This window comes from Taeniopygia guttata, chromosome 25 (genome assembly GCF_048771995.1).
Source record: "Taeniopygia guttata chromosome 25, bTaeGut7.mat, whole genome shotgun sequence".
Lineage (NCBI taxonomy): Eukaryota > Metazoa > Chordata > Aves > Passeriformes > Estrildidae > Taeniopygia > Taeniopygia guttata.
In genome coordinates, this window is record NC_133050.1 from 2451239 (window position 1) to 2472768 (window position 21530).

The window sequence follows — 21530 nt, forward strand, 5'->3', positions numbered from 1 at the left end:
CCCAACTTACCTATACTTGTCTTTAAATTCTCCAGAGTTCTGTACCATTCATTTAAGTCAGATTTTGTATGTGTTGGAGGCAGCAAGGCACTATCAAAGTAGTAAACAAGAGTCAGGTATTCTAAAATACAAACCAGTCACGTGTATATAAAACTATTAAAAAATACAAAATTATGAATCAGAGCATCCATGCTACTGTGCTTTATTTTATTTACAGCCATCTTGCAATGAAAATCAACCAAAGAGACTGTTGTTGTTCAAGGCCAACTGTTTACTACCCAACAAGGAACTGTTATCTACCTTGCTCCCAACATCCACTGTAAAAAAACTCCCTGTAAATACAGTAATGCATTGCACCCAAAAATGCTTTTTGTGTTCAGGATGGATATTCAAACACAGCAGTGTCAGATTTCTATCCATATTCCTCTCTGAATTTATTACACAAATTAAACCCCTTGGAGAAAAAAACACCAACTTCTAGTTCTCCACCCATCTTTGTCTGCCCAGTTCTACCAGTTTCAAATGTCAGTAATATTTACTTTTGCATTCCTGCATTTTTAGCCCACAATCACCACTTCTTTAGTGTAGCTGGTGCAGTGAAAACCAAGAATGCTTTTCCATTAAAAAGAGCTGTAGAAAAATAGGGTTTGACCCTGTCTTACTGCTGAATTTAACAATCACACACTGACAGAAAGCAAAGTGCATTTTGTAGCCAAGCTCCTCACATTAACTCCAGCAAGAACTGTTTTCCTTTATACTATATCCTCTTCTGCCATACCCAATATGCTGCAAAACCCTCAGTCTCTGTTCACCAAGTACAATTTGCTCCTTAATCATATTTTCCATTTCCACAGCTGGGGGATTCTGTACTTCTTCACTTGCCATAAATTCTCTGCAGGATGGAAAAAAGATACGTATAATGGAAACATGATATCAAACATGATATCATACATGATATGTATAAAGAAGAAATAACTTTTTTTAACTTGTGGTTTTATAGAAACCACAAGTGAACACTAGTCACTTTGTGTTATTCATTGTCCAAAATAAGATTGCAAAACTTCTGACCTGAAGCTCTGAATAACACAGTTCTTTTGGATGAGCTTCCAGTCCTTGACTCTCTCTTGCCACTTCAGTTGATGCAATTTTTCTTTCTCAAGCTCCAATTTCATTAGATTAAAGAGCAGCTTGGCAGTTGCCCTCTCATTACCCACCAATGCTCTGTTTATATTCTGCATATTAAAAAACAAAACTAGGAGTAGAAGCAGCATACAACATGCAAAAACGAACAAAAAAATATATCTTCTACAGAAAATGAGGTGAAAAAAGAATACAAATTATTACAAATACCCTGCAAAGTAGAAATCTCTCTATATTTCAGTGATTGATAGGCAGAAAAAAATAATTTCAGCTAGGAAAAAAGACATTCTAGGAATATTCAGACTGCTATCCTGTTCCAGGTAAAACATTTACCATTGCCTTATTGTTTATGAGCTTGTGAACATCAGCTGCCAAGAAGAAGGAAATTTCCTCCAGTTTCACTGTATACTTGGTCAGTACCTCTGTTATCTGTGCAATGAAAGAATAAAGAAAAGAAACAACAAAATGTTAACTCAAATATCAGTATCCCAAATTAAAAAACTACACGAACAAGAGAATTTTTTCCATTAAAATTAATTCCATTCGATTCATTAATTATTCATTAATTAAAACTATTAAAGTGAATTAAAATTAATTGGATGACACACAGATTGAGAAGTAAATTTTAAAATATTAATCTTAGTTACTTTAAAGACTAACTTTTTCAGTAATTCATAAAAACAGTAACTAAAACATTCTACTTTGCTACTACTCAGCTGATTGCTCTTTAATACCTGTGATAATTGAGTGCTCTGCAGACTGGCCATAATATGAATTTTAAAATCTAACTAAATTCCTTTCAAATATCTGAAGGGAATCCACCAGTGCCTGTTTTGAGTGAACACAAAATTAAAGCAAATGTGTTCATCTCTGAAATTTATCGTAACTAATCCAACAGAAAGGTTACTGGTGGTACTCTTGGACCTATTCATCGTACCTGAATTACAAAAAGAGAAGCAACTGGCACTGGTAGAACAAACAGCTCTTCTTTGCCTACAAGGACAGTGCAGCAAGCTCTTCCACAGTCTATTTTTTTAATCCAAACATTTCCTATGATGTCCAATGACTTTTACAGGTTAGGCTGAAGACTACAAAACTGCAACATGTCTGCTAGCGACATCCAGCCAACCCAAACTAAAATCAAGCTAGGTCATGTCTAAGCTCCTTCTCAACTGCAGAATGGTTATGTCCCCCCCAAAAATAACAGACCAAATCAAAGTTTGACCTACACAACCCTCCAGGGAAATAAAAGCAGCTTGTATATTCCTTGCACCTTTAGCATAAGTAATTGTGAAAGAAACACCTTTAAACTAGGAAAAAAGTGGCTTCTCCTGATTATGTGGGTATAAAATGAATAGTTTATTGGGGAAAAGAAAGCAATCACCACACAACAGAACTACAGGCAGACCTCTGACTCCTTTGGAAACAAGCTACTCTTTGCTCTGCACCCAGCATTGTATCAGCAAATACCAATCTTATGCTTAAGTAACAGTTATTAAGACTGCAGCTCACTTTCATGGCTCGACTCCTTTCAGTCTCCTTTAGGGATGCATCCATTGCCCTGATACACTTCCTTCTGTTTGAGGACTCCTCGTGTATCATATTCCAGAGTTCTTCCAAACCCTGCAATAAAAATCTACTTTCAATTTCACTGAAAAGTCAAAACACATAAAAGAAAATTTAAAAAGTAAAAACCCAATAATTTTGGACTCCAGCAAGCCATAAGAAGATGCTACGCAGAGCAGATACAAGTAACTGCAGTTGAGCCAATGCTGAGTTGCCTTACTTCAAATGAGAAGGCTTCCAAAGCCATGTCAGATGCAACCTTTTCAAACAGAAGTTTACTCTTTTCATCTGATTTCATCACTTGAAGCTGAAGGAATTCTTGAAGATTCAAAACAGAGGCTGCCATCTCCTGTAACAGTAGGTCAGTGTGATCATTTGAATCTTGGGCCCTGACCTTAGAAGAGCTCCAGACTGGATAAAAAACTCCTGCCTTACCCTGCCAATGCAGCCCAGCTCCCGCTGCATTCCCATCACTGCTCTATCGTGATGCTTTTGCCGCCGTTCTGCCAGGTTCTTCCATGTACTGCTGCCTGTTTCCTCAGGAACTGCCAAGGAAGAAATGAGGATTCTATAGCCTGGAACTGTTGCTGCAGAACATGGGATGCATGAACAGTAAATGCCAAAATCGACACTATGACCGCTGTAGTTTGTGCAGCTTTCACAGTGTGCAACATCTTTCCAAGGGAAGTGCAATCTTAGCAAATGCAGGTTAAAAATACTAGGGCATATTTTAAACTTCTGATTTTCAGAAGGATAACAGCATAGAACTATCAACTAAGCTCAGGTACGATATAAAAAATTTGCAACATTTCTGGAATGAGATCTGATTACATCAGAACTGGAATTTATCATCTAAACATAACATGTGATTGACCAACAATTTCACAACTGTCTTTTTTTTTTTCTATTAGAAGCCTCGTCATCTTCAAAATTACCTACATAGCATCAAAAATGTGTCAGGCCATTTCCCAAGCTTGATTTTTGTTACCTTGCAGGAGAAAGAGTACCAACGTGGGTGTAACCAAACTGTGTACTCTACTCCCCTCTACCTCATTTTATGATGACCTGCTAACGATGGGTGGTTTTCAGCACACCTGACCACCAGGATAAAAGTGTTAAAATGAGAGAGGCAAGCCCTGCAAGGTGAGGTGGTATTTCTTTATCCTTAAAATGATTCAGCTGGGGAAGCAGCTGCACCATCTATCCAGCGAGGGTCATCTGTGCTAATGGGCCATAATGAACTGATTATGCAGTAGCAGAATGGGAAGCTGAAACGACTATCATGTACTCCAAAAATATTCTAGCATTCATGGGATTACATCATTCCATTCCATTATGAAGCTCCCTGCACTGAGGGATGTACCACATGAACTCCACTGTGTATAATTCAGGCAGTCTGGGCACTTGGGACACCACCACCACGGGATATCCAGAGGAGGATCTGAACTTCCACAGGGCCACCCGTTGTGGCAGCACATTTCTCCCTCTCTCAGGATTTTTCATAGAGGTGCACAGAGAGAAATTAAAGAGAAAACAATTTCTATTTCTGCTCCTTGTTTTTCTCATGTGGAATGTGTTCGGAGAATTGTTTACCTAGGGTGATTGCTTGATTGGATTCTGGTGAGGATGGTTTGAGCCTGATGGCCAATCCAACCCACCTGGGGCTGGACTCTCCAGAGAGGGTGAGGAGTTGTGTTAGAGATATAGAGTTAGAGAAAGTAATATGTGGTTTTAGTATCTTCCTTTATATAGTATATTAATGTATTTTAGCACAGTTATAATAAAGAAATCATTCAGCCTTCTGAATTGAGTCAGACATCATAATTTCTTCCCATTGGGTTCGCCTGCATTTACAATAACCCATTCTGACAGGACTGCAACCACTGCAACCCTGACCAACAGGGTGCCAGGTGGTACTCTGACTTTGTGGTTTTAAACCAGTTTTGCTGTATCATTGCATTTGCTGTAATCTTTCTATTAAATTGTAACTCCGGTTTGAAATCTCTCACAAGGTAACAGCTAAACCTGTTACATGTACCACATTTCCTGTGACTGTAAATTGAAATAGATGACATTAAGGGAAACCAGTTTTACCAACTACATCGGGCAGGCCTCTGACTTCCTCAGCTGAACTTGCACCTACGTTTCCCCATGCCTCTGGAAAAGTTGTAGATTGTCTGAAACAGAAAGAGAATAAAGCTTCAATTAGTATTAAAAATGCACCAGAAGAAGGACTAACATAATAGTATAATACACTTTAATTGGCAAAATTTAACATTAAAGTGAACATAAGTATCATTCTAACTTTAAAGAATATAATTCAAAGAATCAAAGTTGCCTCTTCTGAGATGAACTGAAGTCTGGGTAGATCCCAATTCTAAATCTATTAGGATGGCATTACAGCAATATATGCTAGATTTAGAACATGTAAACTACAGAGACTTACAGAATAGCTCTAAAAGGTAAAAAACCTAGGAACTCTTAAGGAGACACTGGCAAGAAATGTGGAAATAGCCTTTATCTGCCCAGTGCTTTTCCCAACAGCTTGGGCACTGTGCTTGTCCTTGGGGTCAGTGAGAATCCCTGTATTGCTATTCAGCAGCTGGATCAGGGTAAAAAAGGATGGATGCATTAACTCCATTCTTGTTCATGACATTATCTTACTGCATCATCATGTAAGCCATTTACTTGGAAATACAGCCTAAAAAATATTTGTCAGACTGGGTGTATATCTAGATTGCTAAGAGCAAAGACAATTTCTTTTTAAAAGGAAAACCATACAATATGTCTGCCATTGCAAATATTAGTCTGGTAGCCTGCACTTCAACAGGCAGCAAGCAGTTCATTACACTAAATTTACATGTGGTGAGAAGACAATCTGTTACAAGTCCTTAGTGCTATGAGCAAGAATACACGAGTATATAATTCCCGGTGAAAATCTGTCCATTTCATTCCTTTAGTTAAGAACATATAATTGGGGTTTTATGCTTCTGTTCCCTACCTGTCTGACTGTGGCTTTTTTGTGAAGTCACTGATGGGTGTTGTTCCAACACATTTCTGCTGATTACTCATCAGAAATGGCATGGCATCAGCAAACATTTCTGAATGCCTATTTAAAGGGAGCTTTTTACTCTTCTTAGAGGACTTTGTCTTCTTCTTTCCTTCATCCAAAAGGTGGGCTAAGTGAGCCTTCAAAGAACCATAATCTCAACAATTAGAATTCCTTCAAACCTACTGAATGGAGAACTGGGACAAAATAATGAATGAAAAATAGTAGGGGAAACACAGCAGAAGAGAAAGGTAAAACAATGAACCCTACATACCACACACATAACCATTTTCATCTAAGGCTATTTTCAAAATGAGAAAAAAAGAAAAAGGATAATCTTTTCCTCAGAGAGGAAAAGTGGACAAACTGGATGGTGTTGCCTTGCTTACAGTTACCAAAAAAGTAAAGAGCAGAGTGAGAAATGCCTGAATCTGGATAACTATGCCTTTCAATGTTTTACTGCTGTGTTATGATTCTGCCTTCAGTTAATATAACCTGATATACAACAAAGAGATGGGAACACATGGACATGCACTGGAGAGCATATGCTGGAGATAACACATTCATTTTTTACTAAAACAAACCAAAACCAGAAACTATGAAAATGACCTGGGGCATTTCAACAGCCAGAAAACTGACTAACACAACAAATTCCTTTGGCTTTTCCTCAGTCCTTTGCTTTTTTTTTACCTTGGCCTTGAAGATCTGTTTACAGCCTTCCTCTCTGTGAACATGTCACACTCCTCCTATCGAGATCTAGTGACTAATCGCAGCTGAGTGGCCGGGCCTGCTTCCAGAAGAACTGGCAACTGCAAGCTGGGAGCCAAGAGGAGACACAACACTTCACTGGGAAAAGAGCCTTCCTTGCTCCTTGAGCCACAGAGTGGTTTGGGCTGGAAGAGACCTACAAGATTATCTTAGATCATCTTCCAACCTCCTGCTGTGGGCAGGGGCACCTTGTGCTATCCCAGGTTGCCCCAAGCCCTGTCCAGCCTGGCCTTGGACACTGCCAGGGATCCAGGGGCAGCCACAGCTGCTCTGGGCACCCTGTGCCAGGGCCTGCCCACCCTCACAGGGAACAATTCCTTCCCAATATCCCATCAAAACCTGCCCTGTGGCACTTTGAAGCCATTCCCCCTCGTCCTGCCACTCCAGGCCCTTGTCCAAAGTCCCTCCCCAGCTCTTTTGGAGCCCTGCAAGGGGCTCTGAGGTCTCCCCGCAGCCTTCTCTTCTGCAGACGGAACACCCCCAGCTCTCCCAGCCTGACCTAGAGCACAGAAGCTGCAGCCTCAAAAGCAGCTCCGGCAGACTCCCGGCGGTGAAACTCCACGCCGAGCGCTGCTCCCCTTCCCGGCGCTGCGGGGCCGCTCCCGGGGTCGCTCCCGCTCTCTCCCCGCGCCCCGCGGGCCCTCAGGCGGAGCCGCGCGTGCCGGTGCCAGCCCAGCGGGGGCGGGAGCGGGGCCGGCCCAGCCTCACCCACAGCGCCCCCGGTGGCCGCTGCCGCAGCACCCGGAGGCCGCCCCGCCGGGTCCCGGCCTGCCCGCCCCGCGGGAGCAGAGCTCCGGAGCCGCGGATCGCAGCCCCGCTTTGTGCTCGTCTCTGCACAAGGCAGGCCAGACTTCCCACGTCCGCACCTTTCAGCTCAGCACGGGAATGAGAACACACCAACCCTTGGGGGAAGAAACCTCTTAAGGTCTCAGCCTCTGATAAACAATCAATAATGATAGTGTTCATAGGCATTAATCAAAAGCCCTAGAGCAGTGGCTCAGCATAATCTGGCTCCCTGAGCTAAGTCAAGAGAGGTTTAGGCTGGATATCAGGAACAGGTCTTTTTTTCCCACAGGGTGGTTGAGCACTAGAACAGGCTCCCCAGGAAAGTGGCGACAGCACCAAGCTTGTCTGAGTTCAAGAAATATTTGGACAACGTTCAGGCATGTGATGGGATTGTTGGGGTGTCATGTGCCAGGTCAGGAGCTGGACTGGGTGATCCTGGTGAGTCCTTTCCAACTCAGCCTATTCACCTCCACAGGCGCAACTTGAGGCCCTTCCCTTTTATCTGTTAATCTGTTAATTGTTAACTGAGAGGAATCCAATCACCACCTGGCTGTCCCCTCCTCTCAGGAGTTGCGCAGAGCCAGAAGGTCCTCCCCGAGCCTCCTTTTCTCCAGACTCAGCTCCCTCAGCTGCTCCTTGTTCTCCATCCCCTTCACCAGATCTAATCCATTTTGTGGACACACCCCAGTTCCTCAATGTCTTTTTTGTCATGAGGGTCCCACAAATCACCTGAGGATTTGAGGTTTGGCCATAGCAGGATTTGAGGTTTGGCCATAGCAGTGCCCAGAACAGGGGGACAATCAGTGCCCTGGTTCCACTGGCCACACTATGGCTGCTGGCCACAGAAGGCTGCCCTTGACCTTCTTGCACACCTGGACATGTGCTGGCTTATATACAGCGGCAGTGGTGATTTCCCTCTCCTCTCCAAAGCAGCAATACAGTAATTCTTTATTTTACAAGCCAAGGTGTAGCAGAATAAACACAAAGCAAGGGGGAAGCAGGTCTTCTCCAGGATGCAGAAGAATCTGAAGCAGAGAATAAAGCTTTGAGGAATCAGTCACAAGGAATTATTTCATTTCAATACCCCAGTCCAGGATGCAAGAAAGAAGAGAAACCAGGGAGCCTGGTCATCATTCCTGGTCTCCAGCTCTCTGCTGACACTTCTGAAGCAGGACTCAGCAGCAGAGAGTGTCTGCACCTCCCGTGCCTCCTCTGCCCTGTGTGAGCAGCGCACAGCAGCTCTGGCAGGGAACCTTCGCTGCAGAGGCTTGCGTGTTTTGGCTTTGCACCTTAATGCAATGATGCTTTGGGTCCCCAGGACACTCCTCTGCCGAGGGAGGAGCAGCTGCCGCATCTCCTACTGTTTCCAGCAGCTGAGGAATTGCCATGGAACAACTTCAGCACAGACCTTTTAGCTGGAGCTTGCTGTTCCTTCTGCAGTCCTCTCCCGTGCCAAGGTGTCTCACCTGCCGTTCTGGCAGCCGGTGAGCCCTCAGGTGGGAGCTGCCGGCCAAGTGACCCCTCAGGTGGGAGCTGCTGGCCGGGGAGGCTCGGGGAGCCTTGCCCGGCCATCCCTCGGGCTCGCGGTGAATCCGCCGCCCTCGGAGCAGCAGCGCTGGAGGCGCTCGCAGCGCTCCGCGGTACAAGGGGGACACCGGGCGGGCGCTGCCGGCACACGGCGGCTGCTGCCGCTCCTGGGATTTCCCGTCCTCTGGCGAAAGGATGGGAAAAGTCACTGATCTTCCACTTACCACGGAAAGCACCGCTCCTTTGGAGAAGTAGAAGTACTGCACGCAGAAGAATTATTATACCTGGGAGCACTCTTGTTAGGCATTTTTAAAAACAGTTCAATATTACAGCCACACAAACAGAGCAGATATTAGAGGGAGAGTTCAAATCCACTAAAATTTCTGTGAAATAATTAGGATCAGAACTTAATTTCATCTACAGATGACTCACTCTTCCTGTAAGTTCTACTCTGCTGAATTGTCAGGAATGGAATCATCTCCACCGTTGCTGATGCAGTGTAGTGAAGAACCATCTCCTGATGGCAGCACATTTGCAGTCCAGAGCTGAGAATGCACAAGATGAGAACCAGTGAGGTCTGGGCTGAAATCCCTGCCCGGGGAAGGGCAGCAGCAGTGAGCCAGCCCTTGCCTTTTCAGGGGAGTGGGAGGGCTGCAATGGCAAAGGCAGTTTTCCGTGCCTTGGCACTCAGCATCGCTGCAGCACTTGGGAGTGAGTGCCAGCTGGGAATTCTGAGTGTTGGCTTTTGATCCTTGGCATGAGAGCTGCTTTTAAATTTTTTCCCCCTCCATGTTCATTCACACTGGCTTTTGCAAACATTTGTCTATATATTGACTTTTATTTGCAGGAGCATTTAAGAGTCTGGCTGTGATTAAGACCCTAAATTTTAGGAGAGCAAACTTTCAGTTTTTTAAGGAAGTTTCCACATAGGATTCCCTGGAAACTGTCCTCAAGGATAATGAAGCTGAACAGAGCTGGCATCCATTTAAAGCCATTTTTCTTAAAGAGTAAGTACAGCCAAAACCTGTTCCCTGAGACCTGGGAAACAAAAGCTAAGTCATGACCACCAAACAGTTGTTTTACACTAATTAATTTTAGTTATCATGTTGCATGAGGGCTTTAGTCTTCTCCAGAATTTCAGCTTGGTCTCAATGCACTGATCTTGGTTTGCACAGATAACAGCAGACAGTATTTACTAACATGCCAACACCTCCTTCTGTAGCCAGCAACTAGTCTCAAGCTGGGCACTAGTGAGCAGCAGTCTGTGACACTGAGCCACTTACTGTGAAATGCTTGCATAGCAAGCACTGCATAGCAGTGGTAGTTCCATTTGCTATATTTTCCAAGAAATTGGTTGTCCCTTTCTCCAGCTAACAGATCCATAGCTGCGGAATGGGGATCCTCTTTCTGCTCAAGGGTTAATTGATGTGACAACTCCAGGAATGTTTTCCTTGGCACAGCTCCCACACAGCCAATACTGATTAGGGCAATTAGCCCATTCTGTGGTGCTGAGCTCATGGCAGCCAGTGGTGCTGCTCAGCCCAGCTGTCAATACTGGCATGGCAGGTCTGCATGGTGCAGGATGGACCCCACTGCATGGCTTGCAGTTCACAGCCTGAAAAAATCCATTTGGATTTAGAATTCTCTTCACCAAGATAGCAATGGATAGTTGGTGCTTGAGACATGAACCTAAAACTGGCAGAAGTTTTATGTGTGTGTCCCCACAATTCCACCAATTCCATCATTCCCACTCAGCAAACCTCTTGGTGCCCAGATACAGGATGCTGAGTACAAATCAAAGAATTTGTTCCCTTTGAACATTCATTAGTATCTAAGATGTATGAATTAACAAATTAGAATCCCAGCCAGCAAGGCTCTGGTAAATTGTCCCTAAGAAGAGTAGCCAGGGCATATTTGGGGTGGCCTAATGGTGGCCTTCCTGTTTCTGAAGGGAGCATATGAGAAAGAAAGATGGAGAATGACTGTTTCCAAGGGTCTGGGGTGTCAAGACAAAGGGGGATGTCTTCCCACTCCCAGAGGGCAGGGTTAGATGGGGACAAACTATCCCATGTGAGGGTGGTGAGGCCCTGGCACAGGTTTCCTGGAGAAGCTGTCCTGGAGATGGCTGCCCCATCCCTGGAAGTGTTCAAGGCCAGACTGGACAGGGCTTGGAGCAAACTGGTCTAGAGGTATGTGTTGCTGCCTATGGCAGGGAGGGTGGAACCAGATGATCTACAAGCTTTATGATTACAAAGTCCCCTTCTAATCCAAACCATTCTCTGATTCTCTGAATACAGATGAGTGCTACAATAATAATAATTTCAAAATATTATGGTGATCATCTTCAAAAATCAACATTCAAGAGGAAAACATTCTCAGCACAATGATGGTTTGTGCAATTATAATCTCTTCTACAAGGTCATGAAATTAAAATTTATGTTAATTACAGCCCATGGCAATGATTATGCTAACAAACTGTTCCACTAATTATATTTAGGTACTTAGATTGCATTAGCCAAGAAGTTTTATGCAAAGATTTGAAAAATGCCTATATCTCATAAATAATAAAAAATATTAATGCAGATAATACATGCCTCAACCCACAATTACAGCAACATGTTTTAATTCAGTTGCTTAACACACAAGTTTAAAAACGGAATTAGAAAACATAGATACTAATCAGTTCTATGAGATCCATACTTGCTTATCTTTGAACTTTTTTTTCTTTAAATAAGATAGGAATTCAAGAAATGAAGTGAAATATCTTCCTTTTTCGAAATGAAAGTTTTTTTTCAACAGGTATTCCAGCTCTTTGAACCTCCCTCTGATCAAACCAGTATTGTACATACTGGGTTTTACCTTCTGCCCATGAACCAGGGGATCCAGTCTGACCCTCGGTGCTGATCTCCCCATGTCACTTAGAGACTCTTGAGCCAGCCTTAGGCATGGCCCAGGTCCTCCACCACACACCCACTCCCGGTGGCTTGGGCCTTGAAAGTAGTCTCTTCTTTGGCCAGCTGAGTATTACACTTTCTTGTATATTTATTGAGAAAGACAAATGGAAACTCTTGCACACAGCAGTTACTGCCACAAAAATTCTTGTTCTACAGTCCTATGGGGTTCTCTTTCTCAGAACAATTCAACATCAGCGCCAAATATGGGACAATATTCGAAGGAAGCAGCGAAGGATAATATTGCCATTGACAAGCCTGAGAAATGGGCTGACAGGAACATCACCAAGTTCAAGAAGGGGAAGCCCAAAGTCCTGTTCCAGGAGAGGAACACTACCAGGCAGGCACCAGAGCATACTGGGGGCCATTCTATCTGGGCTGGAAAGCTTTTGCCAGGAAAGGCTTTGGAGGTCCTGGAGAGCACCAAGGTCACCATAAGCCAAAATATGCACTCTTCTGGGATCCTGAGCTGCATCGAGAGTGCAGCCAGCAGGCCAAGGGAGGGGATCCTTCTCCTCTGCTCAGCACTGCTGAGCACCTCTAGGGCTGGTTCCAGGCTGGGGCTCCTCAGCTCAGAAGAAAGCAGTGAAGGGCTGTGAAGATGATGATGGAGGGACTGGAACAACTCTGCCGTAAGGCAAGATGGAGGAAGATGGAACTCTTGGTCTGGAAAAGAGAAAGTTTAGGGTGATCCTATCCATGTCTATAAATACGTTAGGGGAGGGATCAAAGTAGATGGAGCCCAAACCAAACCTGCTCAGGGCCCTGAACACAAACACCAGCCTTTTTCCCTGGGAAAGAAAACTCACCAGTCCAGGTTCCTGATGTCAGTTTGTAGGGTTCTCTTGGTGTCACTGTTGAGGCAGGACGGGAATGAGAAGACTGACTCAGAAGGCTGCTGAGAGTAAAACTCCGGTTTATTTAAAATACACCGCTCTTTTATACAGAGCTTCGTGAGGAACAATTCCATTGGTCCTGAAGTGAAAACAGCCCACACCATTGGTGCAGAGTGCTTGATGCACAGTGATAGAACTTAACTATAAACAATGTGAACAACAAGAGAGATAAAGAATTATTTACATTCTTCTCCAACTCTTTCCTAGGCTTCTGCTTGGCTAGAAACTCTCCGTTTCTCTCTTTGACTGAATCTGAGACCTACAGATTTGCAGTTAGGGGTTGCAAGCAGCACTACCTGATGGCCCAGTGCAGGGGTGTAGAATTCAAATCCCCACCCAGCTGATCCACTACCGCACCTTTGGAAATGTAATATCTGTGTAACAACAACACAATAAGGCAATACCACAATATAATAACACAATAAAATAGAAAAACATTATTCTAAAGATAACATAGCTAAAGGAGCAAATGACTCATAATAAAAATTTCACGTTACAGCTTGCAATTAGTCCTTGTACAGAGGACTCAGTGGCTCTGGGCCTGCGGTCACCAACATCCCGGGGCTGTGGGGACACAAGGACCTCCAGCTCCTGGAGGAAATGTGTCCCGGCCCTTGGACAATTGGCAGTCACCACTCACAGGTCATTGGAAAAGGGATAATTACCACTCCCAGCTCAGGCTGCAGACCATGGCTGACACACTCTCACCATCACATCACAGTGGGGTACTGGCTGGAAGGATCACGGCTCAGGTCAGGTCTTCAGGTAGGGACTGGGAGAGCCATTCAGGGCACAAGAGCTTCAGCAGCCTGCATAAAAGGGAAGAAAACTGAAAGATCAGGCACATTTCTGAAAAAAAAAAAAACACATTTATTTCCCAAACCCTGTTTTGGGAGGTCAGAGCAGTAGGCAGAAGGTGGCACAGGTTTAGTAGATGCCACCTGCCCACAGGCAGGCAGCTGGGTGCTTTCCTGTGACTGGTTACTGCACTTTCCATTACCATTGGTTGTTTTTAAGGCAGCAGAAGATACTTTTGAGGGGTAAAATGAGACCAGCACCATGGGAATGACTCCGGTATCTCAACATTTCCTGTGGGCTCCATGCACATGACTTAGGATGGTGCAGACCAAGCTGCTCAAGTGCCCAGCTCTGCCTCCCATTTCATAGGAAGAAAGAAAAAGAGTTCAGCAGGGCTCAACCTGAAATGATATTTTGTAGCTTACGGCTCTCCTCAGAGCTCTGGTAAGAGAGGAAGGTCTCTGTCCCTGAAAGCCACGGACCCTTGGAATGCACAATGAACCTGTGTGTCACTTCAAGAGACACCAAGAAGCCCTGCCACTTTGAAAGGGCAGCTGTTGTTTCACTGCTGCATTTCTTGGCTCGACAAAGCCCCTCCGACCCGCATTACGGCCTGAGCTTGAAGATATAAAGTACCACTCTGGAGGACAGGCGTGGAAAGCTTGCCAAAGGCTGAAGGCAGCACTTTGATTCCCCCTTTTCCCGAGAGGTTTCTTTAGCTGAAGTTGCTGACAAGGACCAGCCTTGACACACCAAAATGGGTTTGCTGTTTTATTTTCCAGGTCCTCAGTCCTGCGTGGGACTCGGTAAGTGGGTGCTGCAGAGGCTCCGGCAAGGCATCAAAAACGCCGGCCCCACACCCAATGGTGGCGCGAGATCTCCTCCAGCTGCGGCCTGTCCGCAGGGTGCTTGGCCAAACACCATCGGATCAGGTGCTGGAGCTCTGGGGAGAGAAGCCAGAAAGCGCCGGTCACCGCCAGAAGTCTCCTGCCCAGCTGCCCCCGTCACCCGCGGGGCCCGGGCCGTGCCGCGAGCGCTCTGGGCCGTGCCGGGCTCCCGACCGGCTCGGCCCCGCGCGGGAGAGCGGCACGGCGGGACGCGGCCGCCTCCTCCGGCCGCCCGTGCCGCGCTGACCCCGTCGGCACGGGCCCCTCCTGCGGCCGGCCCGTGAGGGCAGATCCACGTCCCGCGGAGCTGCGTGAGGGCCGCGCCGGGCGTGCGCCGCCACTGCCAAAGCCCGCCGGCTTGAGGCCGGACACCCACCTGGAGAGAGCTGCCGCCGGAAGAAGAGCTTCCCCAGCACGATGGCTTGGTCGTCCTGAAAGGGGAGGCTGCCGCAGACCATGACGTACAGCAGCACGCCCAGGGACCAGGTGGTCGCCGCGTGGCCGTGGTAGCAACCCAGCCAGGTCCACTCGGGCGGGCTGTACACGCGCGTTCCTAGGGGAGACAGGCGGCGCTGGCCGGGCGCAGGCTGCTGCCTTCCAGAGCCTGGCACCAGCCTCCTGACCGAGGCAGGGGCTGCGCCCGCGGCCACAGCTTTCCCCCCGAGGCCACCCCGCGTCCCCCAGCCAGCTGGCCAAAGGCAGGAAACCATTCCGCAAGGCCAAGAAGGCCAGCAGAGCAGCCCAGGCCCTTGTGGGCCCGCTGAACCCAGGGGCCGGGAGCCGCTTTGGCTGGCCCCCCTGTCGGCAGGGCCGGCAGCCGGCTCCTGGGGCACAGCATCCGCCCCGTGCCAAAGGGCAGTCGGCTGAAGGCCGCGGCCCGGGAGGGAACGGGGCCGTGCAGCGCCTGGCACCGGGAGCAGGGCCCAGGCCATGGGCTCACCGGCAAAGTCCGTGAAGGCCCGCTCCTGGAGGAAGGTGCCGCAACCGAAGTCGATCAGCTTCAGGTGGCCGCTCTCCGGGTCAACGAGGAGGTTCTCCGGCTTGATGTCCCGGTGCAGGACGCCGCAGGCGGTGCAGTGCCGCACGGCCTCCAGCACCTGGCAGAAAAGCCAGCGCGCCTGCTCCTCGCACAGGAACCCCTGGTCCTGCTCCTGCAGGAACTGCAGGAGATCCCGTGATGCCCCCGGACGCTCCAGCACCAGGATGAAGCTATCCAGCAGCTCAAACCAGTCGAGCAGCTGGATGATGTTCTGGCAGCCAGAGCCCACCTTCTCCATCAGCACCACCTCCAAGGGCACACGGGTGCCGTCGGGCTGTGAGGAGGAGAAAATCAGTGCCTGCGGCAGGTGCTGCTGCTGCTGCTGCTGCAGGCCTGGGGCTGCGCTGCGCCCTGCCCGGGATGCCCCAGTGCCCCCTGCCGCAGCCTCCCAGGCGCTTGCGCTTGCTCCCGCCCGGGGGATGCTCGGGGCTGCCCCTGCCCGGCCCCGGCACCGCTGTTCGGCGTGCCCAGGCCCGCGGGGCTGCGGCTCCGCACGCTGAGCCCGCCCCGGGATTCTCCCTGCCCGCCACGCCCCGCTCTGTCCCGCTGGCCCCGCTCGCTCACAGGCTCGTCCCACTGCAGGACGCTCTCCCGGGCCACGCGTTTGAGGGCCACCTGCGAGCCATGGGGAGAGGAGGGCTGAGCTCCAGCCCTGCCCCTCCCCGCCGCTGCCCCTCCGCCCACGCCCGGCCGTCGCGGCCACTCACCGGGCTGCCGTCCGAGAGGCGGATGCCCGAGAAGACGGTGCTGAAGCCGCCGCTGCCCAGCTGCGGGCCCAGCAGGTACCGCTCCTGCCGCTGCCTCCTTTGCCCTGCGGCCAAGAGCGAGCCATCAGCCTTGCGCCCAGGACCCGCCCCTCCCGCAAGTGCCGCGAGTGGAGCGGGCCGGGCCCCCGCGGCCGCCGCGCTCTCACCCGCTTCCTGCTGCGCGCCGGGCAGCGGCCACCGCCCTGCAGCCGCCGGGCTGGCGAGCGGCAGAGCCGGGCCGGGGCAGCGCGCACAGGCGGCTGCGGCAGCCCCGGGGCAGCGGGGCAGGGCGGCACCGGCGCTGTCCCCGGCGTCGTGGGCTGGGCTCTGCTCCTGCCGACGGCCGGGGCTGCAGCCCGAGGCTTGGCACGGGGGAGACCCAGGAGCGGCTGCAAAGCAGACAGGGCGTTTTCAAGCCGGGCCATCGAAGGCACTGGAAACAGCCAGCGACTGGGCTGCTCTCAGGGACCCTGGCCTGGCCTGGCTGCGCCCCTCCAGAGCCCCGGCGGAGCCTCAGGCAGCTCCTCAGAAGATCTCACCTGCTACTAGAAAGCCCTTCGCGGCACTCGAGGGCTGTCTCGGGGCAGCTTCCTGCAGATGGAGGAACCTCTGAAGGCTCGTCTCCACCACCAGGCTCAGGCTGTTGCCAGCTGGCAGAACCGGCACAGCGTCCTGGCTGTCCTGGCCGCTGTGGGATGACCACAGCTGACTCCAGGACACTTGCTGCCCCACCAGCTGCTCCTGAGCAGGCTCCCCTGCATCGGGCTGGGCTCCCATTTGGACTTGTGGGCTTTCCCCTGCCATGTCAAGGGTCAGGATTGCGCCCATGTTGTTGAAGTCCGTGAGTCCAAGGGAGCTGGGAGACCTGTCCACGGGCTCTGCTCCTTCCGCAGGCTGACAGGTCTCACTGAGCCTCTGCGAGGGATGGAGGCTGTCAGAGATAGCAGAGGCTGCTGGCAGGGTGCAGGGTCTCTGCCAGCCTGAGGTTCCTGCATGGATGGTGGTGGCTCCCCCCTGCTGTGCCATCCTTGCAGGCCTTGAGGCTCTCCCAGGGATGGAGAATCTCGCTGGGAGCAGCCTCTGGAAGGGATGGAGGCTTGTGGAGGAGCTGGCCGAGGCACAGCAGGGCAGGTGGCCTCGCTCCAGCAGCTCCTTCAGCTCTTTCCACAAGGCCTGCCACATCCCAGAGTAGAGGGGCGCACGTGTCCCGTTGCCGTCCCAGAGCTGCAGCATCAGTTCCTGCAGCTCCCGGGCCACTGCCAGGCAGGGGCCGCAGCCGCAGGGGCTGCCCAGGGGGCTGGCGGGAGCACGTGGCTGCTCGCCAGGAGCAGCCCGAGGCCTGGGGAACCTGGGAGCCGCAGGGGCTCCTCGCTTCCTCCGTGAGCCTCTGGGCCAGACCCTGGGGCGCTTGCTCCTCTTCGCTGTCCGTGTGCTCCGGCTCCGTGGTTGCCGGTGGCCAAAGGCCCACCAGACAGCCACGGCGGCCAGCAGCAGGACAAGCGCAGTCACCAGGACGTCACCGTCACCCATGGCTCCAGCACGTCCCATCGCGACTGCACTGGCAGCTGCCGGCGCTGGCCTGTCTCACCCAGCGACAGCGCGGTGATGTCACAGTGGTGTCACAGTGCTGCGGCCAGCACAGCCCTGGGACATCACAGCCCTGCCTGACGCCAGCGCTCTGCCCTTTGTGCCATCACAGCCCTGCCTCAGCCCCGCCCTCCGCAGTGCCCCAGGAGGGGTAAGGGGGCTCCCTATGGGCACTTGCCAGCTCTCTGGAGCAGAGTGGGTGGAAGATTCTTCTGTAAGAAGGACACAGGGATGAGGAGGGGAATGCTGATGGTCTCACCTCTTTGCTGGCACAGCATGGGACATGGATTGTCCAATGTGACACTGCAAGTCCTTGAGGAGGGCAAGCCCTGCTCAGTAACATCCAAGCCATCTGTGTGCTGTCTACCACATTCCCGTCCTGAATCCAAACCCAGCTCTTTGCTGCTCCCTGGGAAGGAAATGGATCCTATCCCATTGAAAACCAGTACATCAGCCCATTCTTCAGCCAGCACACCCTGTCTCTCTTTGTCTCACACCTGGACACCTGCTCCAGGTGTATTCTGCGAGGGACAGGATCAAAACTGCACTTAAAATCCTGAAATAGAACCTGCATTGCCTTCCCATCATCCATGAGACATGTGACCTTCTGTTAGGGAACCAGTGAGTGGCAGCCAGGGTGCGCTTGAGTTTCGGGAATGCCGCCTCTCCTCGTCTCCTCATTTCCCAGGCAGACCCTGCCACGAGGGCGTGGCCGAAGCGGCCCGAGGATCCGGGCATTCTTAGGAGAATGGTGAGTAGCAGACTTGTGGGTTTGTGGCTGCTGTGCAGCTAAGATCATGCAGTGATGTTTGGTGTTCTTGATTGTAGCTGGGCAAGGGCCACAGGTCGGTGCCTGCAGGAAATTGCCAGCAGGGGAGGCAGCCTTCCTTCGTACCTGATGTGGATTCCCTTCCCCGGACATCCTAGAGATTTTTTTAGGATTGGTGACTGATAAACACAATGTGTTTTGATGGATGGTTTTAGTTAGTGGTGCTTGTTTTGTTTTGGTTGTGGAACTATTTATCTTGGGTTTTTTTTGTAAGTATTTTAAATAAGGTTTGACACAGTGACTAGGACTGTCATGTAGTTTATTTTTTGTGAAAACATAAGTATACCTTTAGGTTATGAAATTGACAGGACTACTTTATTGACTACTTACCAAGTCTTTTTTAGGAGTAAATTTTTGTAAGTCTGATTTTGAAATCAAAGAAAAATGAGAAGACGAAGGAGGTAGAGAAGTTATCTCCTTCTAGGATAGAAAGGGTTTAACATAGAAACTGCTTTGTCTAATGTTGCGTGGGGCATTTCCGTGCGACAGCCGGGCCGCCTGCGGGGCTCGGCAGCAGGAGAGCCCCGAGCCGTGCGCGCTGAAGGTGAGGCGGCGCCGCCCGCGGGGAGCCGAGCCGAGCTGAGCCGAGCGGAGCGAGCGGCTCCGAGTTCAGCCGAGCCGAGCTGAGCCGAGCGGAGCGAGCGGCTCCGAGTTCAGCCGAGCCGAGCTGAGCCGAGCCGAGCGAGCGGCTCCGAGTTCAGCCGAGCCGAGCCGAGCCGAGCTGAGCCGAGCGGAGCGAGCGGCTCCCAGTTCAGCCGAGCCGAGCCGAAGAGGCGAATCCAGCCGATAATAGTCGAGTTTAGTCGAGTGTAGCCGAGGAGCCGAGTCTAACCGAGCCGGGCCCCGCCGAGCGCAGCATCCCGGGCAGGGCGGGGCGCCGGGGCGGGCTCGGGGTGGAGCCGGGGCTCTGTGAGGCTCCCCCTCCTGTCCCTCTCTCTGCCCCTCTTTCCTCCTCCCCGTATTCCTCTTCTTTCTCTCTTTCCCGCATTTCCCACTCTCCCCAAAGCAGCTCCGTTCCCTCCCTTTCCCGCTACCCTTCCTTCCTCTTCCCCGTATTCCTGTTCTTTGACCCCCAGACCGTCCCCTCCTCTCCCTCCCAAACCCGACCTCCCACTGCCCTCACTCCGTCCTGTCCCTGCCCCGCTACTCCGTTCTATTCCCCCTCTCCCCCTCCTCTGTCCACCGTCCCTCTTCCTTCCCTGCCGGCCTTTTCCTTCCCTTCCCGCTTTCCTCCACAGCCCGACCTCCCTCCCACCCTTCCGCATGCCCCGCTCTCCCTCCTCTCTTCCTGCCGCCCCTTCCCTTCTTTCCCCCGCAGCCGCGGGGCTCGGGGCGCGGAGAATAAAGCCCCGAGGGCCGGAGCCCGGCGCCCCCCGGCCCTTGCGGGAGTCCCCGCCCGGGGCCGGAGCTCTCGGCGGATCCCCCCGCGCCGCTCGGACACCGCCCGGCGCTGCCGGACCTGCGGCTCCGCCACCGTCGCGCTGAGAGCGGCCCCGCTCTGCGCCGTGCCGGCCGTGCCGCGTCCCCGCCGCCTCTGCCGCTCCCAATTTCTGCCCCTGGCCTGCGACAGCGAGGCGGGGCGGGGGCTTCACGCCTTCTGGGGGCTGCCCCCCCTTTCTTGTTGCGGCAGAGGCCCTTTCGGGGGGGATGGAGGTGTGGAAAGGGCTGTGAGGGAGTGCTGGGCTGCTGTCCAGGGCAGTTGGACTCGTTCTGTGCATTCTTTGGGGGTCAGGAAAAGGGGGTGAAGACTCGGGGCTCTGCTGTCATTTGGGGCACCCCAGGGTCCCTAGGAGAGGGAGGCACACTGCGGTGGGGGAGTGGGTGGGTGGCGAATGAGGGGTGGGGGTCACGCTGGGTGCCGTCCCGCAGAGGGACCTAAAGCTGCCCCAAAATTCCCAGAGAGGGGTGTGTGTAGAATACTAAAACCTGGCAAGTGTTTCGTTTTTATAGGTATTGGTAAAGAATAGGTATCTATGGCTAAATTCATTTGGAAAGAAGCCCTCTCTCTATCCATTCATTTGTATCCAGGAATGTAGGAAACTCAGACTGGGGATGGGCAGTAGTTTTGAAAATCATGCCCTAAGGTTTTTATCTCGTGCTGAACCAAGCAAGTGCCCTGAAACCATCGGAGCAGCTGCAGGGGCTGAAGGGAACAGGAAGGGCTCTCCGGCACCTTTTGCCTCCGTTCTCTGCCATTCTCCGTCGCAGTCCCGGAAGAGGCGTCTGTCATGCAGCCTGCCAAAATGAACACCTGTAAAATCCTAGCTCTGCCTTTTGTTTAAGGTGTTTTTACTTCATATTTATGTCATCACAGAAAGCAAGGAAAGAAGAAATGGGACTGGTTCCCACTATTGCTCCGTGCAGGCACTTTTAAAGGCTGCTGTACTTATGTTCTCTTTTTCCACTCCAAGCTTGACTTTCCCCCTCCTTTTTCGAGGTCTGCCGCTTTGGGTGTCCCAAGGAGGGCAGGGTTCCTCAGCAGGGGTCTTAGGAGTTGGCGCTGATTCTGCTTTTTCCGAAGGTGTATCGAAGTGTGCTACCAAAATGACTATTTTCTCCACGGGAAAGCTTTCTCTCAATGACAATCAATGCATGTATGTGTTTTAACCGTGTAACCAGATGGATTAAGAAAAACCAACACCCGTAGTAGATTTCTGCTTGATCTGTGTCTGTAAGAAGTGGGCTGTGTGCTGGAGAGGGAGAGACGCTGTTGGAGAGTGGCAACAGCACCAGGTGAGAGGTGGGATTTAAATCTTCCAACAACAGAAGCACTGGATGTGCAAGAGCTCAGTTTTCCACCCCTCACACAAGTCTCTTCTTTAAGATGTACTATTTTAAGCAGCCTCAGCCAGATATATTAAAATACTGCTCCAAACAACAACAGAATGAAAATGTTCCACCAAATGGGGAAAAATAAGAAAAGTCTGTCCGAAGTTCTGGTGTTGATTTTGCAAAGTCAGA

The 21530-nt window shown here is 50.7% G+C and overlaps 2 protein-coding genes and 1 pseudogene across 9 annotated transcripts; 1 reads left to right on the top strand and 2 right to left on the bottom strand.

Annotated features, from left to right (window-relative positions):
• On the bottom strand, window positions 1–7023 carry LOC140680631 (coiled-coil domain-containing protein 180-like). 8 transcript variants are annotated; one of them, XM_072918605.1, is made up of 10 exons: window positions 6446–7018; window positions 5708–5952; window positions 4801–4883; window positions 3142–3293; window positions 2927–3055; window positions 2653–2763; window positions 1474–1569; window positions 1069–1232; window positions 813–892; window positions 1–90 (listed from the first exon to the last, which is right to left on the bottom strand). In XM_072918605.1, the coding sequence occupies exons 2-10, from the start codon at window positions 5803–5805 to the stop codon at window positions 53–55; spliced, it is 951 nt and encodes a 316-aa protein (XP_072774706.1). In that variant the 5' UTR covers window positions 5806–5952; window positions 6446–7018; the 3' UTR covers window positions 1–52. The 8 variants fall into 8 exon arrangements, with proteins under 8 accessions (XP_072774706.1, XP_072774704.1, XP_072774702.1 ...); XM_072918603.1 differs by lacking the exon at window positions 1–90 and having other exon boundaries at window positions 187–892; window positions 5708–5895; window positions 6446–7019; XM_072918601.1 differs by lacking the exon at window positions 1–90 and having other exon boundaries at window positions 187–892; window positions 6446–7019.
• Window positions 7024–14239: 7216 nt separating this feature from the next.
• LOC140680273 (serine/threonine-protein kinase pim-1-like) lies at window positions 14240–17701 on the bottom strand. Its single transcript, XM_072918338.1, has 6 exons — window positions 17674–17701; window positions 16115–16263; window positions 15972–16022; window positions 15309–15681; window positions 14745–14921; window positions 14240–14424 (listed from the first exon to the last, which is right to left on the bottom strand). Exons 1-6 carry the CDS (start codon window positions 17699–17701, stop codon window positions 14321–14323), a joined length of 882 nt encoding a protein of 293 aa, XP_072774439.1. The 3' UTR covers window positions 14240–14320.
• A 695-nt stretch (window positions 17702–18396) lies between these two features.
• Window positions 18397–21530, top strand: part of LOC140680547 (nuclear pore membrane glycoprotein 210-like) — a 72994-nt pseudogene continuing 69860 nt past the window's right edge.